Below are 23995 nucleotides of genomic sequence, written 5' to 3'. Positions count from 1 at the left end.
GCTTAAGGTTGTGCTGTTCCTTGCACTTGAGCCAAAGGTTGTGCTATTCTAGCCAATTAACCCTTTATGAAATTAATTTATACTTTGGAAAAAGAAGATTACTATTTACTTCAAAGATATTAATAAAACATGAAAAAAAGTTGTAACTTTTTATGGAAAAACTTTATTTTAACTCATTTTTTTTGCGAAACAATTTTTTTGGCATATGTTGACAATATTATTAAAGATGATGGCCATAAAAGAGCGGAAATAATTATTTTTTTCCATAAACTAATTTTTTTTTTTGTTTTTTTGCATAGAATGAAAATATTGTTGAAGTAAATTGTCATATTTTTTTCATTGATTACAAACTAATTTCTTAGATTATAAATTTTTATTTCTGAAATTATAATTGATATTTTTGTATATGATATCAAATTTAATATTAAAAATATAAATTTCATAATTTATAGAGTGTAATTTAGGAACTAGTCTATAACTAATTTTAAAAGGGAAATTTTCTCAAGTACCCCCTGATGTTTGACGTAATTTTCAAATTGCACTTTACATTCGATAAATTATTCAGATACTCTAGAACTTTGACTGTATGCTCAAAATACCCTTATGATCAATGGAACCCTAACATCGTTAGGTTTTTGTCTTTCTCGCGTCTGCATCTTCATCTTATTCATCTCTTCTCTCATCATCCTCCATAAATGACATCCTAAACCTTCAATTTTTTCTCTCCTTCCACCTAAATGTATTTCTCTTTCCTACTCATCTTCATCTTTTTCCATGCTCATGTGACAATTAGTTATGGAAATTTCAATGTCTCACCAATCTTTTTCAAACCCTCTTAAACCCTTCATCTCCATCTTCTTCCTCTCTCTCCTAAACTTCACAACTCCTTCAACTTCATTCCTCGTTGTTCTCATAACACTATTCAAGCACAAACTCAGAAAAATCCATCTCCCCAACAATCACTTATTTTGGAGGAAATTCACAAGGAGAGAGAATTAACTTTGCTATCATAAAAAAAATGGGGAAAATTCACAAGATGAAGATGGGGAGGAGAGAGAAAAAATTGGAGGTTTAGGAATGGAGTATGATGGGAGAAAAGATGAAGGTGGAGAGGAGAGAGAGTGGGGGAAAAATTTAACTGTTTTAGGGTTCCGTCAATAGTCACGATATTTTGAGCACAAAGTCAAAGTTTAGGGGTATTTGAGGAATTTTCAAAATGTGACGAGCAATTTGAGTTACGTCAAACCTCATGGGTACTTGAGGAAACTTTTCATTTTGAAAAGTCAAAACTGTTTTAAATACAAGTACACAATAGGAATATATCACATTTGACTTTATTTATAATATCTAGCCATAAATAACATACTTTTGACCTGTATAAATGGGTCGTTCACATTAAAGTATTATGAAATAATTTTTTTAAGACCACTGTAAAATTTTCATGGAAGCATTCAATATTCTCGTTTTTAATCCACCATGGTGCATAAAACCATAAGTTCCAGAAGAAGATAGGGGAGCAAAAAAGAAAGACGGACAAAGAACAAGATGGAGGGAGGACATGGTGGAGGAGAGAAGAAGGTAGGATTCCAAAGAGGCGGAAGAAGAGGAGGGAAATCTACCTATTAGATAAGCAAATATAAATTAGTGATTTTAATGTAGGAAGTTAACTTTATATTATATATTTTCTTTTGATGGGTTTACATTTTAATGTAGGAATTAACTTTTTATTATATATCTTCTTTTGATGGGTTTACACAATAGATATTTATGTTGAATTTGTAGGGGTATGCTTGAAGAGGAAATTAAAATATGTTCCAACTATTATTTTTAAGGTAAGGAGAAGGCGTCCTGACCGGACCGAAATCTCGCACAGGTCAATCCAACTCGAGTTTGCAAGCAAGGCTCCTTGAAAGTAGGGAGAATAGTACGGGAAAATCCCTATCCCCAAAATGCCTCTAGTGCAGTTTGAACCAAACCACTAGACAAAGTACTACTTGGTAATATGTTAAACTACATAGGAGATATATAAGTTTAGTAAATAGAAGTACAAGGTACCAAAGAGCATCACCCAATTCAATTAGGCGGTATGAAGTGGGATAGTCCATCTTGGGACCATATGTTTCACTTAACTTTAGTGTCAACTGGTGCATCACAATAGGCTATTAAGTCATGATATTTGCACAAGCCAAGAGTTCATGTGCAAATGGTATCTTAAATAAAATGCAGATCGTCTAATAGGGTGTGCAAAGTGACCTACAATTCAAGAATCCGCTTTTTACAATGCTTAGAAAACTCTTATATTTTTTTTGATAAGCTTGGATGTTTTCATTAATGGGAAGGCACCGAAAACCATACATACAATGTCTAGTACAATGATATCAAGAGTAATGAACACAAGTAAATAAATGAGAATGAGAACAATGGAGCGCCTCAAACCGACACTTATAGCCAAGCTAAAAATTCATCTCTTCGAGAGAGACCTTGCTTGGCCATTACATTTGCGACCATGTTTGATTCCCTGCTCTTGTAAATGATTTCAATCCCACCTCCTCTAAGCTTCGCATCTCTGATGAAGTTAATGACAAAATTCAAATTTCATGGGTACTCACTAACCACATTGCACAGTTCACTGCATTGAGAGAATCAGAATCAATGATGATTTTACTCAGCGTGATTCTCTCATTTATACTTGAGATTTTAATAGCCCTTTCAATTGCGAAAATTTCAGCATAATTTATCTCCATAAATTAAAAGGTATGGGACTTAAAAAGAGGCATATGAATTTACCCTTGTCATCTCTTAGAACTCCCCCCAATTGCAGATTTAAACTCACCTGTATTTAATGAAGCATCCACATTCCATTTGATGGAAGAGAAGGGAGGAGGAGTCCAATTCGCATTGGGGGCCGAATGGACAAACTGCTTCTTCTTTGGTAGAGACTCATCCCACTCAAGGCATAAAGGATGAGCTAGGACTTCTCTAGGCCCATAAGGAAAGGGAATGCCCCAGCCTTGGATCCACCAGCATAAACACATCAAAACTAGATCATAGAGTTGGACCGGGTCACATGAGAAGCTGCTGAAGATTCGAGTGTTACGCTCTTTTCATAAAGTCCACAAGATAATTAATATGGAAGATTGCAGATCAGACTTTTTTATAAGAAAGCCCCACATTTCGAGAAGGCCCATTGTTCATGGGCATCGTGAACTGAGGAAGGAATGCACCATTGAACTTGCCATATATAGGTTCAGCCACATCCCCATAATTACCAGAGAATGGGCAATGTAAGAATAATCGATCAACAGTTTCCAGGAACTCATTACAGAATACGCACATATCACATGGTAATTCAATGATGCCAAGTCTTGCAAGTTTGCTCTTGGTATTCAATTTACCAAGAATTGCCATCCAAGAGAGGATTTCTATACGATATGGAGCTAGTCCCTTCCAAAGACCACGAATCGGTTTTAGAAGGCGATTGAAATCCGCTTTTGCAAGTTCAGAGCTATATGATTTAACTAAGAAAGTTCCATTTTTATAAGGATCCCCAAATAAAGGAATCTGAATCACGCAGGCATAAGCTCACTTGAGACAGTAGATGGAAGAACTGGAGTTCAAGAGTATCACGAGGACGAAGGAGGTGAGACCAGTCAAGGGTCCATTCCCAATTCATTCCGTCCCAAAAACAACATGTTGCAACCGTAACTTCCTTACACGGGCTAATAAGGAAGATACTAGGGCGTACCATCTTGAGGGGGAATTATTTTATGTTATATTTGGTTTAGTCATATTGTTCAAATTTTGAACTTTCTTTTTTAAAAAATATTTTAATAATAATTATTTATACAATATATAGTTTTACTTTTTTATAATCTATGCTTTATAAGTAGTACAGAGGCTCCAATATTTTTAAGACAACCTTGATTAATTGAGGTTGTGGCCTGGGCTCGAGCATTAATAGTTGCCTAAATTTGTTTGGTTTAATTTTCACGAGGAAACAATATTGATTAAATTTTGCATGTGATGACATGATGACATCACTTCAGTTTTTAAGAGGGGAGTGTGTGACATGTGGCATATACTATGAATGGACAAATCTATCTCTATTATATAAGTTAAGGGGGGAGGAAGAAAGGTGTCTTCATTTAAAAAGCCTAATATATCCTTAATGAATTTAAATTGTGATATATATTAAATAATTTTTTTTCCTTTGACTTGCCATATATATTCAAGTTAATAACAGAATTGAATTTGAAATTTCAATTAAATATTAAATTAACGAGAATGATTTCCTCTTCTTACCTATGTGTGAAAAACTCTATTAAAAAATTAAAATGACAACATAACTTGATTGACACAATTAGAAGAAAAATTAAAAATTGAATTTTATATTATAATTATACTCATAATATTCAAAAACTAAATGTTGATTATTCTTCAGTAATCTCTATTATGTAAATCGAACTCTTTTCGACGATTGAACCCAATACACAAATTTTTCCACTTTATTTGAGCACAATCTTACTTTTCCTGTCTATATTTCTTTCTCTCAATAATATATTTGAATAATGATGAAAAAAAACGAAAAAACCAAGGAAGCATTGATTTAAGAAAAATATAGTTAATAAATAATAAATAATTATTTGAAATCAAATTTTTTGTAACACTGATTAATAACTAGTTGAGAAAATCAAAAAAAGTTAATAGGACACGCACGCTTAGCGTGCCAAAAATGCTAGTACAAATATATTAAAGGAAAATTTGACAATAGAGGTCTGAACTTTGGGTGATAATCTGAACTATTGATTAACCTGTGTAGATCCCAACTTTAGGGGGTCTTAACTTTTAGTGGGTATTAGTGACTTAAAACTGGCTTAATAGGTCATCACTTGTAAAACTTGGGTCACCTCAGAAGGGTTAATTGAGGGAGGGATGTAGGAACTAGGTGAGATTTAAAAAAAAATCTTCCGTTTTAAGTCATCGAGGCTCGCTAAAAGTTAAGATCCCCTAAAGTTGGGACCTACACATGTTAATCAATAGTTCAGACCTTTTAAAAATTATCACCCAAAGTTCAAACCTCTATTGTCAATTTTTCCTATATTAAAAGGCGTGCATAACAATTTATACACGCCACATGGCACCTCTGTTACTCCACTAGAATTGTCCAATGTGTACATAAGTCATGTCAATTAACAAAAGTAAAATTAATTTGCAATAAGATTTGAACCCGTGACCTCTTGCTATTATACATGACACAATTACCATCTCAACCAACTTTTATTCATTCTTTAAGTGTCCACATTATTATATTTGTACCTTTTAAATGTTGAGTTTTTTTTAATACATTTTAGTGAAAGTGGAAAAAAATACATATCAAGTCGGAAACACAATACCAACCCAAGGCAACGCCCGGTCCCATATACTAGTTTTATTTTTATAACTAGCTTTAACGTATTGGCTATGCCACGTGTAAATATCCTTTATTTATTAATATTTTACTTTAATTAAAATAATAACATTATATATTACGGGTTCTAGGGGTTAGGAAATTAAAATTTAGATGCTTGTGATCACGAGATTAAATCTTATACAATGCATTTTCTATTTTTATTGTATGCGGATTACATGGAATAGAACACTACTCTAAGGGAAAGCGCCACATATCGTTCCTTGTTTAGAAATGTCTTTTAATAAATGAGTGTAGTTGTATATAGATTTGTCTTAATGAAGTGAAATGCAACACAAATTGCAGATTAATCTCCAAGTGACTTCAGTGAGCCATCAATACTCGGTCAATTAATCTCTGACGTTTAGGTTACGTTACAATAGTAAAATCTCATAAGCGTGTGACAATGGTTAATTATTGAATCATTAAGTTCGATGGTATAAATAACTGACCGTGAGCATCCATAATGAATGCAAACTAGCTTGTTAAAGTCTCACAATTTAGCTAAGACAAATTATATTCCTCTTACATCACTATTCATTGTAGGGCTTATGGCTTACTATAATATTTTTTAAAAGGCACAACTCACACGAAAAAGACCCGGAATAAATGGAACATCTAATAGCTTTTTTTTTTTTTTTTTTTTGATAGTTCAACTTGCATTCTCATTAATCGTACAGTAAAGAGAAGATTTTCAACTCAAGCAAGGTATCTCTTCTTGAAGAGGGTAATTTTTATAGTCCCAACTCCCAAGCACACTCGGCTATGAGGAAATACTCCTACTGTACATAACTTATTTCATTCATTGTTCAGAATACAAGTAAGCAGTGCTTTTCAAAAGCACTTACATCTACTCAAGCAAAACATAGAATAAACACGAGTTCATAACCCCTAAACTACCTAGAAAATTATACCTAGAAAAGTACCTAGAAAATTATACCTAGAAAATTACCTAGAAAATAAACATGCAGTTCTAATAGCTATTGTAATATATTTTTTTTGTGTTCTTCTACAATAACATTATGAAATTCAAGATTGCTAACACATAATTTTGTGTACATATATCGAAAAATTTGTCGGACAAAACCATTTACGAGTTCGGTTTTGCGAAAAAAGACCTTATAAAACAATTTTTGCAAAAACAAACCAAAAAATTAATTATTTTTGCGAGATGAAACCTAAGACCGTTTTTCGGTGTTGACCATAGAGTTTCAGGCGTTGACCACCTCTATTTCCCTTCTTCCTCCATAATCACCACCTAACCACCACTACCAACACCTACCGCAAGCCCCCCACCCACCCCTGCAACCCCCACTTCACCCCCAGCCTAGCTCCTACCACCTGCAGCCGACCCCACCCCACCAAAGCCCCCAACCCCTCCCTCCGCCCCCTCAGTCGGCAGGCCCCACCCCCTTTCGCCCCTACCCTCTCTCCTCTCTCCTCTCCCTCCGCAACCCAGTGTTGGATTATGCTCCAAAATTAGTCAAATAGTTTTCCTAATAGTTAGGACTAGTTGCTAATAATTAGTTAGTGGTCTATTTAGTAGGATAAAAGTAGTGGGTTAAGTTAACATGCCCACAACTTAACCCACTACTTTTATCCTACTAAATAGACCACTAACTAATTATTAGCAACTAGTCCTAACTATTAGGAAAACTATTTGACTAATTTTGGAGCATAATCCAACACACCCCCTTGCTCCAAAATTTCTAAGACCCAACATTAAACATTGTGTCACAATCTTGCGAGTTCGTAATTCTTCTCGTATGGATCATGATCGACTTCCAATTTTTTCTTAACCTTCATGCTGGAGCACTTCTCTCCGTTAACATAGAAGCACTTCTCTTCCTAATGTAATGCACTTCTCATAACCATCTCCAAATTTGTTGATGCACTTCTCATCAACCTTCAATGAATGAATGAAGCACTTCTCTCCATAAACTCTCTTCGAGGAAGTTTTGCAAATTTGACCAGCGCTACTGAAATTTCGGAAACCGTCTCTGCTTTGAGTACATACGACTTCCACACACTCGTAAAGATTACCCGATCTTCAACTCAACAATTTTTTATGCCCTCTTTTTTACTGGATTAAAATCCATTTTCATGAGCTAAAAGGGAACCCAACAACACATCCCACCCAACCATTACTTTCATGGTTAAACACAAAAAATTTCATTTAAACAACAAAATTGCTCACAAACAATGAAATCAAGTGGCGTTGCTTGTTTCTTTTTACTCAATTTTTTTAATACTCTCTTTCTCCCTCTATCTCTCTCTCTCTTTTTTTTTTTTGTTTGCTTCATCTCCCAGAAAATCTAACCCACCACCATCACATGACCATAACACATGAAACCCCCCACCGCCACGAAATGCACTACCCACTACCATCACAAATGAAACGAAAACTACCTCAAAAACCTTTGCTGAACATCAAACCAAAAACAACAAAAGAGGAGATCTCAAACTTAGAAACTCAAGAATCGAATTTTGGAGTTTGATACTTTGAAAGTCAAACCTTAAAATTCGATTATTGGGTTTAAATGTTTGAGATTTAAGCTGAAATTTCCAACAAAATCAAGTGTTCGAAGTTGAGATTTAAACAAAAAAAAAACCAAAAAGTAGAAGGAAGAGGGAGATAATTCAGGAAGGGATGGCGCTTAGAGTCTGAAGCGGTAGCACACAGGATAAGGAGAGGCGCAAGAGAGAAGAAAGTGGGAACCATGGGGGAGTGAGGGAGAGAGGATGAGTGAAGAAAATAGGGAGAGGGGTTGCTGGTGTAGTGGGGGGCTAGGGGCAGGTGTTGGTAGTGGTGGCTAGGTGGTGATTGTGGAGGAAGAAGGAAAATTGCTAGGGTCAACGCTGGAAAGATAAGGGTCAATATCGGCAAATGGTCTCAGGTTTTATTATGCAAAAATAATTAACTTTTTGATTTGTTTTCGCAAAAATGCTTTATAAGGTTTTTTTTCGCAAAACTAAACTCGTAAAAGGCTTTTTTGGCAAATTTTCCTATATATACCTTTGATATTAGAATAGTAAATATAATTAGAAGTTGAAATTTTGAAAACATATATCAATATTAATTATTCTATATTTCATCTACTTTTTTTTACTTGTACTCGTTTGTCTTTCACGTTTGCCAATGCATAACTTCAACTATTAGTTTCTTTAATTACTGATAGTTAAAAATTATGAGAAGTAGATATTCAAAAAATATACAGTGGGACGACGAGTCTAACAAGATTCCACATAAAAATATGCTTTTCCTTACCAATAAATCACCAAAGATAAATTAAGTGGTTGTTTGATATACATGTTATCATGTAGGTAATAGACATTCCCATGATTTTTTGATTTTGGTACTTGTTTGGTTGACAGAAAATGGGAAAAATGGGGAAATTGAAAATTCATGCAAATTTGAAATTCCCACGAAATGTATGAATTGATTTACCTACCCTCCCCTTGGGCACTCATAAGTCCTACATAAATTCCTATGAATCCCAACTTCCCTTATGACTACCAAAAAACTTAAACTTTTATTCCTAGGAATTTCATAAGGGAGCTAAATTTTCACAAATTGTAAATTCCTATGGGAAAAGAATTTTCATCGCAACCAAACAAGCACTAAAGTAAATAGTGTGAAAGTCAAATCATTACAAATAAAAATAAATGGAGAAAGTATAAGAATATAAATAGTATCATAACACTATAATCATAAAATAATGAAAAAAGTAAATTCAAAGAAATATAGATTTTTCTGTAACAAAAGATATGATTTTTTGTGGGGAAGGATCAATTAAAATAGGGTTTTGGTGAGGAAACACCACTTAAAAATTTGTTTGGAGGGAAGGACCAATCAAAATACTTCCCTTAGCAACTTAACTCCACATTACAATTTCCGACCAAATTGTCAACTTTCCGGTGTTGACAATTTATTTCCCTCCAAAACCTCGATTTTTTTTTGTTTCTCCTCCTCCCCACCCCTACGTCCTACCCACCGGAAATCCCCCCTAGTCCACTACCCCGAAATCCTCTCACTCTCCTTTACTAGCTTCATCATTCTTCTCCACCTTCCAATCCTAAATGCTCCAACCCCTTTTGTGCTGGTTCCCCCCCCTCTCTATCTCTCTCGTGGTTCACCTATCGTAGGACGTAGGGGAGGATGATTCCGATGGGATTTTTGGTGGGTAGGGTGTAGGACATAGGGGTGGAGGAGGAGGATTACAGCGGGTGGGCGTAGGGCATAGGGCTGGAGGAGGAGGATTTTGGTGGGTAGGGCATAGGGGTAGGAGAGGAGAAACAAAAAAATCGATGTTTAGGATAGAAAAATAAGTCAACGCCGGAAAGTTGACAATTTGGCCGAAAAATCGTAATGCGGTGTAAGTTGCCGATGGAAGTATTTTAATTGGTTCTTCCCTCCAAAAAAAACTTTTTAAGTGGTGTTTCCTTACAAAAACCCTATTTTAATTGATCCTTCTCCACTGAAAACCCTAAGATGAAATCTCTTATAAAGTATGGGCTTGAGCTTGATTCTCAATAAGTCATATACCGCCTACGAAATACAGTAGGTAGTAATAGAAATTATTTTTTTTTTTTTTTTTTTTTTTTTTCGACATCAAGAAAACGTGCATTGATGAAAAACAAATTACAACCTATTACTAAAACTAAATCAACCACACAAAAAACAGAAAAAAACCTAAAGGAACTTTAGGAGCTCTTACAAGTCCTAGAAAACACAAATAAACAAGGCTGATAATGAGTCGCCAATGAGGTAGTGCGCCGTTTGTTGATGAATGTGCTGGTGGAAGCAAAACGCAAATGACTGATGGATGCGGTAGGAGAAGCAAGCAAATGTCGATCACGATCTGGACAACGAACCAAAGGCAAGGGTTGCATCTTGCCGCATGAGCAATCCCAACGAACTTCCAACACCTGGGATTCTAGGCTCATGAACTGAGGGAGAGTCACATTCCTAGGTGACTCATGACTCTCTCGCGAGAGTACATCATGGTTCTCCTGAAAATAGGAGAAACAGGGCGAGCTGAAAACCACCAGATGAAACTGGGGGGCCGCCTGCAGATTTTGATTTTTCAAGGCAAAGACCATGAAGATCATTGCCAAGCGAAAAGGAGAGCTCAACATGGTGAGCTCTCGAACACACCACCGGTTTGGAAAATCAGAAAACTTAACGTCCAACCATGAATACCGAGCAACGCCTCGACCATACTCACATTTCTCATCCATGAAATATACCCATTCCTTCATATAACAGTTCAAATACACTACAAAAACAACTACTACAACCTTACATCACCATCCCTTATGATACTGGCAAATAAGTTTTAAAAGCCAGACCCAACAACAAACTAAATTCTGATCAACTCGGAAGACCCGACTAATATCAGCGAAACAACTAAGCATACCTACGGAGAAAAAAACCACAAAATTGATAACTAACACAACTGGGGGGGACGGGGAAAGGGAAGCCCAACTACTGGGGGTAAGGGAAGGGGAGGCCCGAACAAAACCAAACCACAACTGGGGGAGGGGGAGTCGACCGAACAATTGAACAGGGGAGGGGGTGACAGCGGGACTGAACCACGCGAACAAAGGGGGGGAAAGGGGAGGGGAAGCCCGAATAATTAAAACAGGGGAAAGGAAGGGGAAAACCGACGAAGAAAACGAAGGAATAGGGCATAGAGAAGAACCGACTACCTGACGCGACTGGGGATGAGGGAAGGGGGATACCCTTACTGGCGGCGACATACACCTACACGGCGGCGACGAGCCGATGAAACGAACGAAAGAAGCAAAAAAAAAAACCACGACTGAAAAGCGGATGAATACCCGGCGACAGAGACGCGAATAACCGACGAAGATGACGCCGAAGATGGAGGCAACAAGCAGCAGGCTCGCCGGCGACTTTCGGCCACCAGCGAGCCTGCTGCGGCGGATTTGGAGGGAGGGAGGCTAGGGTTTCGTGGGTAGGGTAGAGAGAAGTTTTAAGAAATTTGTTGGGAAGATATACTTGTAATAGAAATTATGAATACAAAGAATTGGAGTCGTTTCAAAAAGAAAGAACAATACTAGCTAGACTCTTGAATCAACGTAAGGTGGTCAATTCACCACGGCATAAAATAAACAAAGATATTGAACCTTATGACACTACCCTTCAAGAACCGCGTAGATTTGTCGCAGCTTACTTCAAGTTCAACCTTTTTATACTTAAAAAAGCCCTCTTTTCATTAGCTCTTTCTTTCCCTTAATTATCACTATATTTTTTAAGAAATATCATCATTTTTCCCCGTCTTTTGACTTCTGCCTCCACCAAAAGTTATGCCGCTAGAGACATGCAGACGTAGCTATACCTGATCTGCTTCTCCAAACTCTATTATTTTATAGAGTATTGTTTAGTCAAAATGTTAAGTTTAATATTTGAGATATGTATGTGTGATTAAGAAGAACTTGCTCACCAAAGTCCACGCTGATTAAGAAAGTCTTGATATATATATATGTACGTACGTCTACGTGATATTATTAAATATTAATAATAAGTAAGAAGTATATTTAAGGGTTCGGTCGCCCCTTCATCTAAAACCTACATAAAATTAAAAAAATAAGAAGTAATAAGTATAGTTATGTATTTCTTTCCTTTCGAATTAAATATAACATTGTAACATTTTATATCATTCACAAATTTCATTTTGACTATCGTTTGTGATTATACGTGAATAAAAATATAGTCATATACAGTGGTGGATCCAGGAATTTATGAATAGTTGGTCACTACCGACTAGGTTGCACAGAGACGGATATCGGTACAAGTGCGGGTACGGGTGCGGGTTCGGATACGTGTACCCATATAGGATAATCCATGAATTTTAAAAAAAAACTACTTCAAGTAAAATCACTTCATGACTAATAATAGTTCTATTATGATAAAATAGTACCTACAAATTGTTACAATGGTTCTCGACGAGTTTTCATGTTTTGATACCGATTTAGTAAAAAAAACTTGAGATATTCGGTTGCGTTTTCTTTCTTTTTATTCTGAAATTTAAATTATAATTTTTAATTGGATACAACAATTCAATTTGTTAAACATATCAATAAAAGTCTACTGGCATATGCTTTCACGGAATCGATTCATATCATCCAAATTATTTGAAGATCATAGGAATAGAAATCAACAGTTAGTTCAATTGGTAGTAGACAGTAATAGTAGTGCAACATAACACCATAGTTCTGCTTGTTCTTATAGTTATTTATCCAAAATCTATATATCATCAGAAAATTATTATGAAGCAATGCACAAAAGCATAAAAAGACACAGGAATAAATAAGACTACACACCTCAAAGTCCGGAGACTTTAGATCTCTATAGTGCTTTCATAATCCCAACTCAAACAGGTGAATTCCTCAAACTATATCAACACCACATAGCAAAAACAAATCAATACTGTAAAAATTAGACACCTATAGAACATTTGAAAATGACCGGAATATATTGTAAAAATGGAGCAAATAAACCGCAAATATTTGAACCATCCAACAATCATCCAACACCCAATCATTAGAACATTTGAAACAATTGTAAAAATCAATTTTCAGCAACAAGCCAAGTATAATTGAAGAAGCGATTAAGTGAAGATTAAGAAGCTCGAATTAGAAGAATACCTGAAATGAATGCAAAAGCCCCCTGCCGCCTGCTCGCTGCGACGCTGCCCCCTGCCGGCCTCCCGACGAACAACTTGACAATGAAATTGAACAACTGAAATCGAAACGCATACAAACGGAATTCAGACGCAGAATCTCGAGAATTAGACATGAAAGAATTGACGAAATTATAGGAAAACATAAAACGAAATTGACGAAATTGACGCATACAAACTAAAGAATTGACGAAATTAAAGCAAGAATATCTCGAAATTATAGGAAGACATAAAAGAACGGAGGAAGATCTTCGAGTGAATTGTCGAAAAATGAGGACGATTGGACGAAGATCTTCAGATCTGAACGAGTGAACGACTCAACCGTCGAGGCGAGAGAATGACGAAGGATTGAAGATGACTGGACCGGCGAGTCGGCGACCGGTGAGTCGGCGGAAGTGAACGCTCCTTCAGTTCTTCTACTGACTACTGGAGTCGAGAAGGAGAAAGTGAGAGAAAGAGTTAGGGTTTCAGTGTGTGTGTGAGAGAATGAGCGCTCAAATGATTATTTTTTTTTCAAAAATATTAGTTGGTCACATGACCAACAGGGACCACGTGTAGCTCCGCCACTGGTCATATATATGTACTTTTATAATGTACAAATACAAATTATTAGAGATATATGTCCTCAAAATTTTGCATTAGCATGCGTGAAAAGTGAATGAGTCACAACTGATTTGAAATGGAGGAAGTATACTATTTCACAAACATGATATATATTCACCTGTTTAAAATTCTTGCACAAATATTAACTTTACACTTATTTTATGGAGTACTCATAATATTTTATGGACTTTTTTTTATTACTTATATTATTAAATTTCATGTTTTGCTTTTTCATGTCTCCAAAACACATCGTTAATCATTTATATTTCATGCGTTTCAAAAAGCTTGTTGAACTTCTTTTTTTTACGGTTTCCAATACAAATTTTCTTAGTGTTGAATTAGTTGGGTTAGGGGTATCTGTAACACCCCCACGACTCCTCCTTTTATAAACTAGGAGAAATTGCGGGAGTTGTTATGCCACGCATGATAATACGTAAGGCTAATCAGATAATACAGCGGAAGTCTTTTAAGATAAACTGAAAATACTTTAATACAACGGAAATAAGAAAGTATGTAAATGAATTACAAACTCCGAGACTATCCCATACTAGTCCCATATTCAAAATTCAAACCTTGACCCCATTGGTCAAGTAAAGTCAAATATAAAATCCAAGATAACTTAAATAAGAAAGTACTCGTATACTAAAACTCCCATCCGGATGCTTATGATTTCCATGCACATCAAGGACTTGTACCTGCAACTTCTTCTCTAAACTCTGCTCACCAAATGGATCATCACAGGGTTGTTGAGGAAAAACAACAACCAAAAGAAAACAAGAAACACATACATCAGCAACGCTGAGTACATAACACAACAAACTAATGCGAATAATAATGCATGCAATCCTCAATCACTTCGGCTTGCTCTCCTTATGACTCTACATGCAACAAGCATATAACTGTACTTACTAAATACTTTCTTTTAATATTATTTGGCAATGAACGGGCACCGTCCTCCTCTTGGAATCATACGGGCTACTATTACTTGTGTAAGAGATCCCACACCTCTTACTAAAGTTCCATGAACTTTAAATAACTTGACTCGAGAATTTTAAGCTTGTTAGTAATGAAGGAGGGTGAGAGTGAGCCTCTAGACTCACCTTCTCAGAGATAAAGAGTACGAGTGACGCCTAGTCCACTCACAAATCTTGATAATTGGAATTCCATAAACTTGCTCGATAAAATAAAAGCATTAACATCGTCATGCTAAGCTATATGCAGGAGTATAGTTTCACACTAACTCCCCCCTTATGTTCAATACTCATGGGGGATCCATCCCAAGAGTTTTATTGCCAAAACCCATTATGTGAGACACATTCACAATAATACATCTAGCAAATAAATTAATTTCTTATCTTTCTTTAACAAGTGAATGCAACAAACACCATAGTTAACTCAATTCTAAATTCTTTGAGACCTTGCTCATCTTATTACTTTAATGACTCCATGAGTCCTTTTTCTTACTTTCTTAAGGATCCATGATCCAATCAATTGAGTCCTTGCTCAACGATTAAACTACTTGTGAGACCTTGCTCAATAACTTTAACTTATGAGACCTTGCTCAATAACTTGATAACTTGTGAGACCTTGCTCAATAATATATATAACTTCTAATGAGACCATGCTCAATGAAATATATTACTTCTAATGAGACCATGCTCAATAAAATATATAACCTCAAACGAGACTATGCTCAATGAAATATATAACCTCAATTGAGACCATGCTCAATAAAATATTCTCAGGCAAGCCCTAGCTTCAAGAATAACTTTAATAACTTTAATCATGCTCAAAAGCAATTAACATCAATAATATGCTTTTCAAATATAGGAATAACTCAAAAGTTCCATTCCTAATCTCCTTTCTATGTTCTCAACATATATCAAACAATTTCAAGGCATAAGCCTCTCCTTACTCCTCATGCTCAATAAAATATATATCCTTTGAAACTACTAAAGTCAAGGTCAAAGTGTATGTACCTTGATTACACAAAAATCAACAGTCAAAAGTTGACTGGCTTTAATTATTCTTGAAACCTACCAACAATAAAGTACTATCAATTAGTACTTTCCAACAACAATTCAAAGCTACTTAATAATTAAAATCAGCATTTTAAATATACTAATAAAGCTGATTTTTCTTACAAATGTTTTAAAAACTATTTTTAAAGTCTAACTTGAAAACCTTTACTAGTAGGCAAAACCCACTACAAACTAATACTTAAAACTTCATAAAAACTACTAATTTACTTAATAAATTACTGCTGAAATTATTAAAATAATAATAACAATTTCTTTTTTTTTTTTACAAGTGGTTCAAAAACCACAAATCTGAAAAACTAACCCAACCGGCGCCACCACAAGCACCACCCGCACCACCACTGACGCGACGGTGGCAGCGGCGCTCGTGCCCAGTCGCCGGTCACCTACTGTTGGCCGGCAGTGGCCGCTTCTCCCGACGGAGCTCGCCGGCGAACCACCACCGTGGTGGCCGGAATTCGCAACAAAGAGAGGGCGAGAGAGAGAGAAAAATATGGAAGAAACCCCAAAATTTCAGAAAATCATTACCTCTTTGCTTCCCTTTGATATTTGCAAGATCTTCCTATAAATTTCAAAAACAAAACTAGATTAGAAGCTAGAATTATTGAAGAGGATTACTTGAAAAACTTACTTGAGGAAGAACAAAGGTTTGAGAGGAAAAACCCACTTGCTCCTTTTTGAGAAATGGTGGCTAGTGAAGAAGATGGAAAAAGATGGGAAACTTTAGGTTTTCCCCTTTTTATAGTGGTAGTCATTTTGTGTAAAGACTAAAATACCCTTACTCATCAAATTGCCAAAATAAATTTGATGATCAATTTCCAAAATAATCTTCCTACTAATATTAATAAAATACTTTCTTGAAAATACTAAAATACTTCTTTGTGAAATACTCAAATACTCTTTTGGTAAAATGACCAAAATACCCTTCTACTCTTAAATACTGAAACTAAATAGCTTTAATAATTAAATATAATTAAAACTATTTAATTAAATATCTTAAAAATATGGGGGATTACAGTCTACCCCCCTTAAAAGAAGTTTCGTCCCGAAACTTAACAAAACCCTCCTCTCTAATCCAACTTTCAAATTTGAAAATTTACGAGCATTACGCCATAAAATAGTTCTTTCTTAAGAAGTAGCCAAATAATACGCTACTAAGTAAAACAAGTAGCCAAATAATACGCTACTGAATAAAACTTTTGCCTTGAATGTTCAGACTATGAAATGCTTACTTTGCTTGAAAAGTTTTTCCTTGAAAACTCTAAAAATAGTGCACAAATGCAACAAATTCTTACTAATTTCTAGCAAAATGCGCGCAGCACTCTACCCCCCTTAAAGGAGTTACGTCCCGGAACTCAACTCACCTAGTCGAAGAGCTCAGGATACTTCTTTCTCATCTCGTCTTCAGCCTCCCAGGTAGCCTCTTCGGTACGCTGGTTAGACCACAAAACCTTGAGTATCTTTATATCTTTATTTCTTGTACTCCTCACCTTAGAGTCCAAGATCTTTACTGGTCTCTCTTCAAAAGAAAGCGTCTCATCCACTTCTATAATCTCGGGATCTAATACGTGAGACTTATCGGCACATATCTCTTTAGTTGGGATACATGGAACACATTATGCACCTTTCCCAAGTTATTTGGCAAATCTAAACGATAAGCCAATCTTCCAATTCTTTCAATGATGTCATACGGACCTATAAACTTCGGGCTAAGCTTTCCTTTTTGCCCAAAACGCATCACCCCTTTCATAGGTGACACCTTCAGTAAGACTTTCTCGCCTACTTGATATTCGCTATCTCTTCTATTCTGATCTGCATAGGCCTTTTGACGATCCTGGGCCGCCCTCATCTTCTCACGAATATATCTTACTTGATTCACGGTATCTTCAATCATTTGCGGTCCCAAAGTAACCGTCTCGCTAATATCGTTCCAGCACAATGGACTGCGACATTTTCGACCGTATAAAGCTTCAAAAGGAGCCATCTTAATGCTAGAATGGTAGCTATTGTTATATGAGAATTCTATTAAAGCCAACATCTCATCCCAAGTCTTAGGGTAATCTAAGGCACACGCCCTCAACATATCCTCGAGAGTCTGAATGGTTCTTTCCGATTGACCATCAGTTGCTGGATGAAAAGCTGTACTCTTAAGCACATCGGTCCCAAAAGCTTTCTGTAATGCCTCCCAAAAATGAGATAAGAATCTTGAATCTCTATCAGACACAATAGTGGAAGGAACTCCATGATGCCTCACCACTTGGTCCACATATACTTTACCACACTGTTCCATCGACCAATTGTCCTTCATTGGAACAAATTTTGCTACCTTAGTTAGTCTATCTACTATCACCCACACTTTGGTGAAACCTTTCGCTGTCTTGGAAAGACCTACAACGAAATCCATTGCTATGTCATCCCATTTCCACTCAGGCACTGGTAACGGTTGAATCGTCCCTTGAGGTCTCTTGTGTTCGCTCTTCACCTTCTGACAAGTCAAACACCTAGCAACAAATTCAGCTACTTCTCTTTTCATATTGTTCCACCAGAACATTAGCTTCAAGTCCTTATATAATTTATCCCCTCCAGGGTGGATAGAATAAGTCGTGTTGTGCCCTTCTTTCATCACTTTTCTTTCAACTCGGTGCAACTTGACGGTATGCACCATCTTCCATTGAATCGGACACTTCCATCATCATGGGTACTAAACTCCTTTGTCTTTTTCTCCTTGATCAGCTTCTTTATCTTTTCCATTTCCTCATTCCCTTCTTGAGCCTTTAAAATTTCGTCATTCAATTCTGACTGGATTGAAATGGCATTTAAGCATGCTTCCACTCCACTACTTCCAACAACTTCAATGTTGAGCTTCCTAAACTCGTCACACAACTTCTCTGGAAGTACCAAAGTACTTAAACTATGGCTAGACTTACGACTTAACGCGTCGGCAACGACGTTTGCCTTTCCTTCATGGTATAAGATCTCAATGTCATAGTCATTCACCAACTCTAACCATCTTCTCTGCCTCATATTCAAATCCTTTTGAGTATACAAATACTTCAGACTCTTGTGATCTGTATACAACTTCACCTTCACTCCATATAAGTAGTGTCGCCAAATCTTCAAAGCAAACACTATTGCGGCTAATTCTAGATCATGGGTTGGGTAATTCACTTCGTACGGTTTCAATTGCCTAGAAGCGTAGGCTATAACCTTTCGATTTTGCATCAACACACACCCTAAACCATTTTTCGAAGCGTCACTATATACCTCCAACTCAGCATTTTCCTCTGGCAACGTCAAAATCGGAGCTGTAGTCAACAACTCCTTAAGCTTCTTAAAGGCTTTCTCACACTCCTCGGTCCATATGAACTTCGTATCCTTCTTCATGAGACTAGTCATTGGTTTAGCTACCCTCGAAAAGTCCTTCACAAAACGTCTATAGTAGCCAGCTAGACCCAAGAAACTCCTTATATCAGTAACATTCCTAGGTTTAGGCCATTCGCTCACTGCGGTTATCTTCGACGGATCTACGGAAATTCCCTTCTTTGACACAATGTGGCCAAGAAATGCCACTTCTTCCATCCAAAATTCGCACTTCGAGAACTTTGCGTAAAGCTGATTCTCCCTAAGTGTAGATAAACACATCTCAAGTGCTCTTCATGCTCCTCCTTGTTCTTCGAGTAGATAAGGATATCATCGATGAATACGACTACAAATTTGTCCAAATACTCTCGAAACACTCTATTCATAAGGTCCATAAACATCGCTGGTGCATTGGTTAAACCAAATGGCATCACGGTGAACTCATAGTGACCATACCTCGTCCTAAAGGCAGTCGTGGATGTCCTTCTCCCAATCTGCAGTTGGTGATACCCGACCTCAAGTCTATCTTTGAAAATATTCCAGCTCCTCTTAATTGATCGAATAGGTCGTCAATCCTCGGTAACGGATACTTATTCTTAATAGTCACCTTGTTAAGATCTCTATAATCAACATAGCCTCAAGCTTCCATCCTTTTTTCTTACGAAAAAACAGGGCTCCCCATGGGGAATAACTAGGTCTAATGTACCCTTTCTCGAGTAATTCCTCTAGTTGCTTATTGAGCTCCTTCATCTCTGCTGGAGCCATTCTATAGGGTGCTTTTGATATAGGGGCAGTTCCAGGAACTAAGTCTATGGTGAATTCTAACTCCCTCTGAGGTGGCATTCCCGGTATATCTTCCGGAAATACGTCTGGAAACTCATTCACCACTTTCACATGCTCTATCTTAAGCTTCTCTTCTTCCAACCTCTGCACATTACACAAGAATAACGGAGCTCCCTTCTGCACTTGCTTTACCAAACTTAGGGCTGAAATGATCTTAATTCTACCTTCTTGTGGTTTAGTCTTGAAAGTCACCTTTTTCCCATTCTTATTCCTCAATCTCACTTTTTGTTCTCCACAAAGAATCTCGGCTTTATACTCCTTAAGCCAATCCATCCCTAAAATAATCTCCAAGTCTTCCAATGGAAACTCTATGAGGTTGGTTTCAAAGTCTACATCCCCAATTCTCACAAGGACGTTTTCATATACTCTTGAGCAAGTTACTACTTCCCCAGATGGTAACATAATAGGAATTCAACATCCTAGGGTTTCCTAAGCCATATTTTGAAACAACTAACTTTGAAACAAATGAACGTTCGGCTCCTGAATCAAATAAAGCTTTAACAAAAGTGGAATTAATAGAAACATTACCCGTAACTACGTCCTTAGACGTCTCAGCTTCTCTAGCACTTATGACATTCAACCTTGCAACTGCAGGCACACTAGGGCCAGCTCCACCCGAAACAGTCTTGTTGTTCCCATTTTGCTTGTTCCCACCTTGATAGTTGTTGCCTCCTGACTGGTTTCGATTACCCTGACCAAATTGGTTTCCGCTCTTGCCCTTGTCAGTCTTCAACTCAGGGTTCTTGGAGAAGCACTCATACTCTCGGTGACCCAATTTGTGGCAGTAGTTACACTCCACCAGCTTTCCTTCACAATCCTTTCCAGGATGATTGTATGGGCACCTCTTGCAGAAATACACGCGTTCGTCTCCTTTCTTTCCCTTATTAGAACCATTTCCACCCTTCTGTGGTTGGTACTGGCCTCCATTCCTTTGGCCACTAGATTGTCCTCCTTGGTGAAAGTTATTTTGAGGCTTGAACTTCTTGTCGTTCCTCTGGAAATTCTGACTAGGATTTTCCTTCCTCTTGTTGTTTGAGCTCTCAACTCCAGCTTGTTTCAAATAGGAACCTAAATGAGCAGCTCTATCATACACTTCCTCTAAGGTCCTGAAAGTTGAACCTCCTAGCCCAAGCTTCACCTCAAGACTAAGTCCAGTCTCGAACCTAATTGCCTTTCTTTCCTCAGTAGGTACTAACTCGGAGCAAACTTCATCAATCCTACAAACTTCTCATAGTACTGCTCCACAGTCATGTCACCTTGCTTCAACTCATCAAACTCAGTGGCCTTTTGCCTCCTCAAGAAATTGGGATAAAATTTCTCCTTCATAGCTACTCCGAAAGCCTTCCAATCAAAGTCAGGCCTTGCCATTAACGTCTCCTTATGCTGCGACCACCAAAAGTCAGCTTCCTCCTTGAGGTAATATGCAGCTGGTAGGCGTGTCGCGCACCTATCAAAAGTAATTACCTAACTAACTTCCTAACTATGTAGCAGAGCAAGTCAGGGTCGAATCCACAGGGACAAACAGTATCAAACACTAGCTATCTTGACTCAATCTAACTAAACGAGTGACAAACAGTGATGAAAGGGGTGTTGAACTAATACTAACGCTAAACTATGACAATCACCAGAAACGCACAAGGTATAATCAGTTAATTAAAACATCTAGAATTAAGCATCACCACTAGCAATGACTAATACATGAATAATTTCCATCCCAAATAAACATAATCAACGGTTCAAGAGGAGTAATGCACCCTATAACTACCAAAGACCTCTCCCGAGTACCAATGGCTACTCTAAACAAGCAATCAAACCTATTCCCATAGAATCATGCAAGAAAGAGGCATTAAGCATAGCATTACAATTAATTTCCTAGCAATCCCATCTAACTATTCCCATAGAAGATATTCATACCATTGATTGGATCAACAAAACCATCTAGATTCAATTCCCATTGAAAATAAGATATACGAGTCAAATCAAAATCACCTATCCCTAGTATGATAATGAGCATAAGAACAATCCAATCAAACAAGAACAATTAACCATATAAACTTTGGGATTAATGGAAGAATTCATATATTAAATCATTGCTAGGGTTTAACTTAACCCTAGATTAATAGACTACTCACACATAATTGAAATAGCAAAACAAATAATAAATAAATTGAAAGACATAGCAATAATAAAGGAAAAGAAGAGATTAGAAAAACTTATTCTTTACTTGAAGGAATCAAACTTGTAGAATTCAAAGTTCATTAATGGAGTTTTCTCTCAAAAGCTCTCTAAAAAGTAATACTATATTCTCCAATAATGAAAAAGTACTCAAAAGTATGTTTTTAAAACCTAATATATCGTTTACATAAACTAAGAAAAAGTAATTAAAAGTCGCGGATTGAACCGAGCAGCAGCACGCACGGTCGAGCCAAATGTTGCACGGGCGTGCAGCACCACGCACGGCAAGCAGAAAGTTGCTTGGGCGTGCGTGCAAAATAGAAGGTTTTAAGCGATTTTGTTACGTTTCTGCACGGGCAAGCGAGATCTCGCTTGGGCGTGCGCCTTGGTGCGTGGGCAAGCGAGATCTTGCTTGGTCCCGCAAAGAGGAAAATCTCTGAAATCATCATTCCTTTGACTCCAAAAGCACTCAAACTCATCTTCTCGTGTCCGAAAACCGCCATCTAAACCATCTACGAACCATATGAGCTCCTCTTAATCACAATCGGCCTCAATAACCTGAAAACCACATGAAAAACCCGAAAGTACCTCGAAATAACACAATGGTTTAGAATAGTGTCCAAATCATGCAATTAGACCTAATATGCACTAAAATCTTCATGAAAATGAGACTTAATACCTACCTATATGCAACTAAAAACCGACTTATCAAACTCCCCCAAGCTAAACTAATGCTTGTCCTCAAGCATTCCAATATGAAACATAGGGAAAAGTAAGATAAAAACTCTTCAAGCACACACACACACGGTTTTCAAATCAATTTGCAAATGTGAAAATAAAACCATGAAGAGAATAAACACAAGACTATCCAATCTAAATCCTAGATCTCGTAATTGTGACTTGACAACCAATATTACCACTTTGCTCCCCCAAGCTTGTCTTGACTATACATGGTAACCCTCACTCTAGTCGTGCACACCACTCATGTGTATAAGAGGGTCAAATGGTCGCTCAAGGCTCCATTCCATTGACTACATCCTACCATAAGCTTGCACATCTTCTCACTCTCCACCGCTATGGGACTATGTTACATGCAAAGAATCATGAGGACTTTATATGGGTTGTAATGAAGGCTTAAGGTATGGGTGTGGAAAGTTCTAGGAAAGTGGTGCTCAAAGGGGAAGGTGAAGCTCCTTTTTTTTTTTTTTTCAAACACCATTCACAACAATTACCAATCCTCACACATTTTATTACTTCATTTTCTCTTTCTCATTAGCTACTTCATAACTCCTCAATTACAAACTCCTATTTCCTTTTATTACGCACTAGAGACATAAATCACAATCTTTTGGTTTTTTTTTTTTTTTTTTTTTTTTTTTTTTCATTTTTTTTTTCCGATAGGGATTTAACAAATTATCTACAAGAGGAAATCGATAGGAGTTTAAAAGAAAGTAGCTATGAGGAGTTGAACTCAATACAATCAACATCACAAACACCACAAAATATCCTTAATGTCACATTATAACTTCATCAATATAGCTTCACAATCCCCTAGGTAGGACAAGGTAAATGGCTAAAGATGTAGTTAATCAAGAGAAACAGGCTAGGCTCAGAGGGTGACAAAAGGGAAATAATCAATGTGGGTGGCATTTGGTTATGTAGCTCAGAAATAGCAGATGCCTCAATCATCTTCGATGCACAAACAAGTCAATGCGGCCTCAAGGAGTATCAATGCAAGTTCTAGAGAATAATAGTCAAGGAAGAGCATCACACATGAAAAGAAAGACTAAAAAGATATTAGTCTATTAGGCTCAAAATGA

At 36.9% G+C, this 23995-nt stretch overlaps 1 protein-coding gene across 1 annotated transcript; it reads right to left on the bottom strand.

Moving 5' to 3' along the window:
* Positions 1–14392: 14392 nt before the first annotated feature.
* Positions 14393–21368, bottom strand: LOC130589933 (uncharacterized). The gene is made up of 5 exons (XM_057391583.1): positions 21257–21368; positions 20529–21206; positions 16326–16359; positions 15738–15794; positions 14393–14474 (listed from the first exon to the last, which is right to left on the bottom strand). Exons 1-4 carry the CDS (start codon positions 21366–21368, stop codon positions 15782–15784), a joined length of 837 nt encoding a protein of 278 aa, XP_057247566.1. The 3' UTR covers positions 14393–14474; positions 15738–15781.
* Positions 21369–23995: the final 2627 nt, after the last annotated feature.

Source organism: Beta vulgaris, chromosome 8, assembly GCF_026745355.1.
Source record: "Beta vulgaris subsp. vulgaris cultivar EL10 chromosome 8, EL10.2, whole genome shotgun sequence".
NCBI classification, from domain to species: Eukaryota; Viridiplantae; Streptophyta; class Magnoliopsida; order Caryophyllales; family Amaranthaceae; genus Beta; species Beta vulgaris.
This window is presented reverse-complemented; position numbering and strand designations above follow the sequence as displayed.